Source organism: Camelus ferus, chromosome 1, assembly GCF_009834535.1.
Source record: "Camelus ferus isolate YT-003-E chromosome 1, BCGSAC_Cfer_1.0, whole genome shotgun sequence".
Classification (NCBI taxonomy): domain Eukaryota; kingdom Metazoa; phylum Chordata; class Mammalia; order Artiodactyla; family Camelidae; genus Camelus; species Camelus ferus.
Genome location: NC_045696.1, coordinates 92,495,526 through 92,504,934, shown reverse-complemented (window position 1 = coordinate 92,504,934; position 9,409 = coordinate 92,495,526). Strand labels below are relative to the sequence as shown.

Here is a 9,409-nt window from a genome sequence, read left to right as displayed (position 1 = left end):
CTGGTGCTAAAAGTCCCTAAGTTCCCACAGCCTCACGTAGGTCAGACCTGGTGTTTGGTAGCAGCTGCCTCATTACCCTTTATAGATGTTTCAGGTGGCTTGTGTCTTGGTGGTCACAGTTCTAACCCTAGACTACGCTGGATACTAACATTCAACAGCTTTTACTTAAATGTGAGAGATTCCACCTAGTGTGATTTGCTGTACCCTCGTTCTTGGCTTTGATTAACTAACAGCCAAGATACTCAAAGACATCAACGTGGATTCCAGAAGGGCTAACTTTTTAAGGAGACTTCCCCTCCTGCCATCCTCAGAGGCTATAAGACCTCACTATGTCTCTGTGATTTATAATTACAGTCTTTCAGAGACAGAGAAATTTACACCCTTTCCTGAGTTCTTTACATGCAGTCGACAATGAAGCAGTTCATACAGGAGGGACTGAGGCTGATTGGGGGATGCCCAGGACTTACGGGGTCACCAAATAACTTTGTGGTAGACATCCAAGTGGGCACTGATGTCACTGCCCACTGAGCTAGGACAGAGGTCAGATTGGTAGGCATGTGTGGGTCAATCCTATGCATCTTAACAGCAAAGACCATTAACTGAATTTTCTTTCTATCTTCAGAGCTAGTTCTCATTTACACTGGGAGTGTGCATGCCTACATCCACACCCACAGGCTCTTACCACTTCCTGGTATCACTCTAATATTTTTTCATGTCTAAGTTCAGCCTCTGTCTCCTTAATCATAAGGTGATTCTTATGCCTCCATCCATCGCAAGTATTGAGAGGGTCAATGACTGAATCAGTGATGGCAGGCTTTAGGAAGGAAAGAATGTTTGACATATGTTACGTGGTTCACTGACATTCAAAAATCCTCCTTCTCCCAAAAGATTATAAAATAGATTGAGAATACTTTTTTAAGACTTACACAAAAGGAATAATCCTGCCCTTGCTTTGATATTGTTAAACTTATTTGAGGACATTCACATTAAAATTAAACTCTAAAGGGACTCTAATTAAGAATGGCTAGTGAGCCTTCAGTTGTCTTTTTTTTTTTTTTTAATAACTTGAACATGATGGTCAAATATAATTTACCAACCTCTAATGATCTAAGGTTCAGAGTTATCATTGTGAAATGAAGCAGAAGTCCAACCTTTGTGGAAGAAATAGCATGGTAAAACCTTGGTATTACGAAGTCATTGGGGGTTATTTTAAAAATTTCCATGTTTGAGGATATCAAGGATAGTGGCCGCCTTACTCTTCCTCAGGAAAGTTAGAGATACCCTTTCATCCCCAGCCACAGACAGACCCAGCTCAGTTACAGCTTCGTGGCAGGATAAGGTTAAGGGGATGGGGGAGGACGGGAAAGAGGAGGGAGGCAGACACAGAAAAATCAATCCAAATTACTTTCATGACAGTGACTTGGAGTCTTCTCTCAAAGACAGACACAAACCTCTAGGATGCTGGCAGCCCGGACCGGGGCGGTGGGGAGTCAGATCTCAGAAGAGAACCCCAAGTTAAGGAAACAATCTGGGTTTTCCATAGGGAGCAAAGACAAATCTCCCAAGAAAGCTGCGGAAAATGGGAAAGACAGCAGCCTCAGCCCCTCAGGGCAAACCCAGCTCAGGGCACGGCAGCTGGCTCTAGTGCGCGAAGTGGAGATGAACTGGTACCTGAAACTCTGGGATCTGTCCAGCGAGCACACCACTGCCTACACCACCGGCATGCCTCACAGGTAAGCCTCGCGCCTCCCTGCGCCGGCTTTAGGAGAGACCGCTTGAAAGTGCTTTCCAGACTGCATGCTAGATTTCTTTTCCGGTGCTGCTAGAAATGGTAACAGCTCTAAGTGCCTTAGAGGTGGTTGACACTTCAGAATGTGTAGCTGCGAAGAGCAGGAACTTGGTGGAAATGGCAAATAATGCTCCCTGGATTGTTATTCAGAAAACACCCCTTGTAAAGAGGCAGTAGACACTCAGGAGCTGAGAGGAGGAAGGAGTAGGGCATTAGGATTTGTATGGCATTAAGATTTGTCTTAAAGTAACAATCAGAGGAGTTAAAAAATTGCCTGAAAATGCCTCCTTCCAAAGCAACAAAAGACTTTGCAATCTTTCTGCACTTCTTTACCTTGAGAACTTGGGGGTGAGAGATGGAAATGTGTTTGCTGTTTGAAAAGTGTACAGTAGAATAGTGTGAACTTGCTGAATGAGAGCTCAGCATGGCAGTAGGGGGGCAGAGTAGAATACATTGACCACCAGTATGGGACCTGAGCCCCCTGTCTGAGTAAGACAACATTAGGAGAAAAAGTTACTTAAAAAAGAAAAAAAGATAAATGTAAGACAAATCCCTATAGGTTTTCTCTGTCTTTTTCTCAGCCTCAGCTTCAAATAATGCAGAGGGGGAATAATTTCACAAGTTCTAATGTTCTAAGGCAAAGTGTACAGAGTAAAAGTGTCTGGAGTACTGAAATTTAAGAAAGCTTCTTCACTGTAACTGCTACAAGAGATCTCTTAGGAATGAAAGATAATTTTGCAAGGAAAATTATTGGGAAAATAAAGCCTGAAATAACTATTTTCATGAAGTGGTAATTAAATGGAAATGAAAAATAGTTCCAATGAAATGGTCCAAGTATAGAAAACTTGTTTTGTAGAGACTATGTGATAGCATAGAAATTCTGGAATGTATTCTACTTATCAAAGTGCTCCAGTGTGCTCTGAGCTGCCCCATTTTTATAGTTGTAATTCTAAAAAGGCAGTTTAGGAAAACATTTAGCAATTGAATTAATTGATGCATATAGATTAAAAATTTGTTGGACTACAAACTTCAAAATGCCTAAACTTCCACTTTTCAAACCTTTCCAAGGCAGGAATAAAATAGATCTTTCCAAATCTAAGCCACTATTTAAAAATCAACATTTAAAAAGTAGAACAAGGTGAAGTTTCTGGAAGGGTTCCATGAAATGCATTTATTTTTTATGGCTGGAGTGATTGGTTTGAAGCTCCGAGGCTGTTATACCCACATTTGGGGTATAATAGAGGAAGGGCCCAAGGAGAATGGTCTCAGTCAAAGAAAATGTGAATAAGTTTGTCAGTGTTAGGAATGTACCTCCTAGCTATAAATCTTAAATCTTAAAGGTATTATTAAAGAGCTTCTGGAAAAAGAGTGAGGTGGCAAAAGAAAGCCTTGATAATGTTTTTCTTCCTTTACATAATCTTTAACTTACTCTAGACCAGTAACTTCCCTTAAGGAGTCTAACACAAGATATAAAATTCCTGCCCTATTATCTGACATTGGAATAACATTTATCAGGTCTGAGGGGAATATAAATTAAGGTAATCAGTTTGAACCAGCAATTTTTTGGAAAAGAAAAACAAACTCTACTCTTTTCTCCTTTACTCAAACAATAACAGCTTGTCCTGTAATCAGAAGAGATGATACAGAATTAATGGTTTCCATGGTAACCATGGGTATGTTGTTAATCATTGATTCACAATAGCCTTGTATGTCCCTTGTCTTGTGGTAAAGAACAGTGAAAGTCATGTCTGTCTTACACCATCAAAAGTGAAAAATGCCTCCTCCTCTTTTTTTGGGCGGTGGGGGGCAACATGATGTTTCCAGGAGGAAACTACTACATGCAGGTAGAACTAAATCCGTATGTATTAGATATATTGCAGGGCTCAATGTGTGCATATCGCAGAAAAAGGCAATTTTTCGCATTGACAGCTCCTTTCCTTTTTTACATACCAGTGTTAGAACTACCTACCTCAATTGAGTTCTTGAGATTAGTGGGGCAATGACAATTACAATGGCAGTGACTGATGTGCAATCCCTTCAAATTGTAATGTAACCAGTAGAACGTGCAATTCCCTAAGCCACCTGTTTTTCTTTCATTTATGGATGTTGCCAGTGGAGAAGTTACAGAAAGTTTTTCTGGACTTCCAGTTGTCTTGTCTTCCAACAACATGGTCCAAGGGTGATATCTCCATTAGAGACCTGTGTGTAGAAGATAAATATGATTAATATAAAATATAAACAAATGTATCCATCTGTGAAAGTTACTTACAGGACAGAGTATGAAATGCTTTGAAGAGTCCTTGAAAACATCACACATTTGCTATGGGCATTAATTCTATGGGTAGGTTGGTTAATAGCCATCAGTAGGGAATTGCTAGAGGACGCTCCAATTTCTTTTCTGAGAAGATGGAATGGAAATATTTTGCAGCAGGTTAATTCTATTTCATAAGGGATTAGAAGATTATCTCATGCTCAGATTCAGTGATAATTTATATTTCAAGCAAAGTTTATTATTAAATTATTGGAAGAAAACATTAGAGATAGAGAAGGGTCCAGTAGTCTTGGTATATTTAAGAAATAAAACTGCAGGAAGCAGGGCAGACAATGCACATTAGTCTGGTGGTAAGTGGTTCTGACCCCATTTCTGGGGCTGTGTCTGCCCAGGACTACATATGGAACAATCTAATATAATTTGCTTCACACTGATTTGCTATTTTACAGAGTTGTCTGATGATTCAGTGATGCAGATGTGTTTCATATGACTACTCATTCCTCTGCATAGTGAGGGCGGGTGATGCAGGGGCCAGAGTCCTGGAGTTGGAGGCAAAGGGTTGGCTTTTACTCCCTGTGTAACTGTGGATGTGATTTTTAAAAAATTTATTTGTTGTTTTTAAACAAAATTTTTTTCCCAGATTATGAAAGTAACTGAATTTGGTAGAAAATTTTGAAAACAGAAACATATAGAAATGAAAAGGCAACCACTGCTAATATTTTGATGTGATTTTCCCCAGCCTTTTGAATTAGAATCATATTATGTATTCTATTTTCTACCTTTTTTTTTAACTTAATAGTATACCAGTCTATTTTGTTTTTTAAAAGCCACTTAAAAAAAAACACTTAAAGATTTCTAAGGACTACGTATTATGACTATATTATTGCTTAGCCATTTTTATTTTACTATTTATCATTATCATAAATAATATTATGATAAACATCTTCATATCAATTTAAAAATCATATTTCTGGTTATTTTCTTAGGCTCTATTTCTAGAAGTGGAATTAATGGGTGAATATTATATGTAATATTCATATATACATATATATACACTCATATATATTTATCCTTAATGCAGTTGCAATTCTGAAAATATTTCCTCAGTGTACCTCCTCCCTGGAAGTATTTTAGAGTGCCCACTTCATTCCTTTTTCTATATCACAGAGTGTTTATATGGAATCTATCGCTTGAGCTTTATAGTAAAACAAATTGTTGAGTAAGTTAGATAACTTTTGAGTTTCTGTTTCTTTGACTGCAAGAGAGGGCTAACAGCAGTATAAAGACTTGTAAAAATTAGATGAGATAATGTACAAGTGATTTGAAAAGAGTAATGCATTTTGCTTTCAAACTCTTTAAAATAAGGATTATCATTCAGGATGGGGTGACTCTTAAAATTTCTAGCCAAAATGTGGACTTCACTTAGCACCTGACAGCTGAGGATCCTGTTGTGCTCAATTAATATTTGTGAGAGGCCATTGTGTGTTCTTACAGAGGCTTTTTTAGGGATTCATACAATCGCTACCCTCCTGGGGAAAAGTGACTTAGGGATAAAATACAAAAAGCTTTGATAAAATACTATCAGAATTAACATTCCAAACCAAAACTGACTGAACCTATTAAATTGAACCGACGGAACCTTTAGCAGGACAAGTCAACACATGAATGAGCTATAGCATGCCAATAGTGATTTCTACCATCTTAATTAATGGTTTCTTAACTGGAGAGTAGTTACACTGAGCCACATTTCTATTTCCTTTCTCTACTGTGAGAACTCTGACTTCCTAGAAGTCATTTACTTCTGCCTGCTTCCAGAGGATCAGCTGTGGTTCTATTTGAGGATAGGCAGTTCTCCAAGGTGAGTTTCGGGGGACTCAGTTCCTGCCAACAGGGCAGCAGGTGATCCATGAGCTTAGCGACCTCTGGCTTGAGTTTATGCAGGAAGTTCTGGTTGTTGAGAATGAAGCCTGTGGTCAGAGAATGAACACTGAACAGCTGTTGGCTGAGTATCCTCTTTGCATGAGGCCCCTACAAGTGACACAAAGATGCATTAGATAAGAACCCTGCCCTCAAGTTAGGTGCAGCCTGGGGGAGATGAACGTGCACTTAAGAAGAACTACATAAAAAAAAGGTCGTAACAAAGCTCAGAGGAGGGAATGAGTACTCCCAGCAGCAGTAATTAGATTGGATTGGAAGATGTGCAGAACTTGAGCAAGAGGAGATGAGGGTTGGAGAAGGCAATCCAAGTGGAAGGAAGAGCATGAGCAAAGGCACAGGTGTGTGAGCGTGTGGAATGGAAATGGAGAGCTGCTTCTATTCACAAGGCTCTGGCAAGCATCCTGGAGGGGTTCTTGGAGGCTGGAGCTGGGAGCGTGGCCAGGAGGATGGGAGGAGAGGATACCATTTCAGAGACTTGAGAGTTGGGCAGAGACCAGTTGTGGAGGAGAGGCAGAGCATGCAGGCTTCTCTCAAGAAGAGACAATGGAGGTAGGGAGACAGGAGGTTAGTTGAAGTCTGAAGCAGGGTTGGGAAGACATTTGCAAGAGAAAGCAGATCTATAGAAGTTTTTGGGCAGATTGGAGGAATCCAGTGGATAGAGAAAGTACGTGATGCAAACAGTGAGGCAGAGTCCCCAAGGAGGAAGAAAATGGAGTCAAGGGCCCCAGATGCAGGTGCTGGCTTTGGCAAAGGGAAGTGGTGGAACCCAGTGATGGAGGCTGCATCCTGTCATCTGCAGGCTGCACCCCAGCAAAACCACCTACCAGCTGGGGCCTCTGGGCCTGACAGAGACAGTTGGCTTGGGGGGTTAAGGCCCTAGATCCTGGAGCTAGGTTGTTGGGTTCAAGCCCTGGCTCTGCCACTGACCAGCATGTGACTTGGTTTCTTCACCTATTAAAGGTGGGTGACGAGAGTACCAATGCTATGGAGTTATGGGGATCAAATGACTTAACTAAATAAGCACATAGAACAGGGCCTTGCACATAGTAAATGTATTATTACATAAATGTTCTAAGCATAGTTCCTCACATTAGGTCCCTGCCCTTGTTATTATCATAAGACTATTAACGGATCTACCAAAATTAGGGACGCTTCCCCTTTCTGGAGTCTACTGACTCTACTGTGGTTCTGTAAATGGGTGTAAGAACACCTAGCTCTAAAGACCACTGTGAATGATATAAAACTTCGGGTGTATATTGGGCACTTGATTGGTTTTGGCCCCCTTGTCACTTCTTCCCCCTCCTCTAATGATCAGAACATAGTGGACAGCACCAGTGAAATGATATCGGGGATGATAGAGTGATGGAAATAAGCTACAATGGAATAACTCTAAATTTTTTATCACCTGTATTATGGTATGATTCTTGTACAGTAAACTGTACATATTTCAGGTGTACTGTCTGATGAATTTTGCTAGATGTATACACACCAGCAAAGCCACCACCACAATCAAGATAGCTAACATTTCCATCACTCCCAAGAGGTGCAAAGTTCAAATTCCCAATTTATCCCTTCCCACCCCCTGAATAATTCTAAATTTTTAAACCAATTTTTTTCTTAGAAAATACTATTTTTTTAATTTTTTTTTTTTATTGAAATGTAGTTGATTTCCAATGTTAGTTTTAGGTGTACAGAGAAGCAATTCAGTTATATACGTACATACATATATATACATTTCAAATTCTTTTTCCATTATATGTTATTACAAGAAATTGAATATAGTTCCCTGTGCTATACATTACATCCTTGTTCATCTATTTTATGTATAGTAATGTGTATCTATTAATACTAAACTCCTAATTTATCCCTCCCCTGCCCTTTCCCCTTTGGTAACCAAAGTTTGTTTTCTATGTCTGTGAGTCTGTTTTTAGTTTGTGAATAAAATATTTATCATTTTTTTAAGATTCCACATATAATTGATATTATGATATTCATCTTCCTCTGATTTACTTTATTTAGTAAAATCTGTAGGTCCATCCATGTTGCTGCAAATGGTATTTTATTCTTTTTATGGCTGAGTAATACTCCATTGTGTGTGTGTGTGTGGTGTGTGTGTATGTGTGTGTGTATATATATATATCACATCTTCTTTATCCATTCATCTGTGGATGGACATTTAGGCTGTTTCCATGTCTTAGCTATTGTAAATAGTGCTGCTATGAACATTGGGGTGCAGGTGTCATTTTGAAGTAGGGTTCCTTCTGGGTATATGCCCTGGAGCGGGATTCCTGGGTCATATGGTATCTTAGAAAATATGATTGATTAGATTTTTCTTATTAGAGAGAAAGCACTTTCTTTTCTAAAAGGTGATACATATTTCTTAGAGCAGAATTTCTTTAAGGCTCTGTCTAGCTCTTGGCATGTTTATATGAGAAGTCACATAGAAGATGTAACTTTCAAGAGATGTTAGAATATGAGGACATTGTTGTGTAGTTTATTATGATTTTAGACATATGATAGAAAGATTGCTTGCTAGCTCATTGTTTTGTTATTTTGAATGTTAGTACAAATCTTAGACTAGTGAATGACTGGGTGAAGAGTGAGAGGATGAACATCAATAGGACAGGAATTAGGTAGACAGAGAAAGTTTCCAGTATCCCAGCAGCAGCTTCTGGAAGGGATGAGGTTGCCCTGGTCCCTAATGGTGATGATGTTCTGTGACTTAAGGACATTGAGGCTGTACTTGCCGTGTGCCACTGTCCCCATAGGGTAGTGAGTTGGAAGTAGACATCGCTGGGCAGGCACACCTACCCTACAGTAGCAGCCAAATACATAGGGACTTGCTTTAGGCCGCATCCCTGTGATTGCTATTTGAGTTACCTTGAGAAAACTGAACCAGTTTCTCACTTTTACAGTTCTATTAGTTGGGCCATGTGTGTGTGTCCAGTTCCTTCTGAAGGACTGTGGACACCTTGAAAGCAGTGTCCTCTTGCCCAGCAGGGTTTCCTCCTAAACGGATGTTAGTGGATTATATAGAGCGCAACACTTCTGGTTCCTCTTCCCCTGATGTCCTCTGCGTTTCCAGAGGGCAGGCTTGTGCAATGGCAGGGGCATTTATTGAGGGGTTTGGAGATAATATTTGAATCCCATTTTGCTCTGTGAGCATAATAAGGTTTTAAAAGTTCTCCAGAACCAGTACCCTCTCTGTTAAATGAAAAGAAGAGACATGATGATCTCTTGGGCTCTTTCCAGCCATGAAACTACATAGTGTAATAATATCATAAACCAGATGGAAGGAACAGAGTTTAATTTTCTGCTCACTGACCTTTATAGGGATTGTGCAGTTGTGTTATCTCTGCGAGAAAAAGTAAATGGGTTGATGCTCTATTTTGAAGCTTTAAGAGAGATAG

The 9,409-nt window shown here is 39.7% G+C and overlaps 1 protein-coding gene across 1 annotated transcript in view; it reads left to right on the top strand.

The window, feature by feature from the left end:
• Positions 1–1,458: 1,458 nt before the first annotated feature.
• The window catches only part of KCNAB1 (potassium voltage-gated channel subfamily A member regulatory beta subunit 1), a 343,217-nt gene continuing 335,266 nt past the window's right edge, over positions 1,459–9,409 (top strand). The window contains 1 exon segment of the mRNA XM_032485762.1: positions 1,459–1,733. Within this exon segment, the coding sequence (XP_032341653.1) occupies positions 1,459–1,733 (275 nt within the window).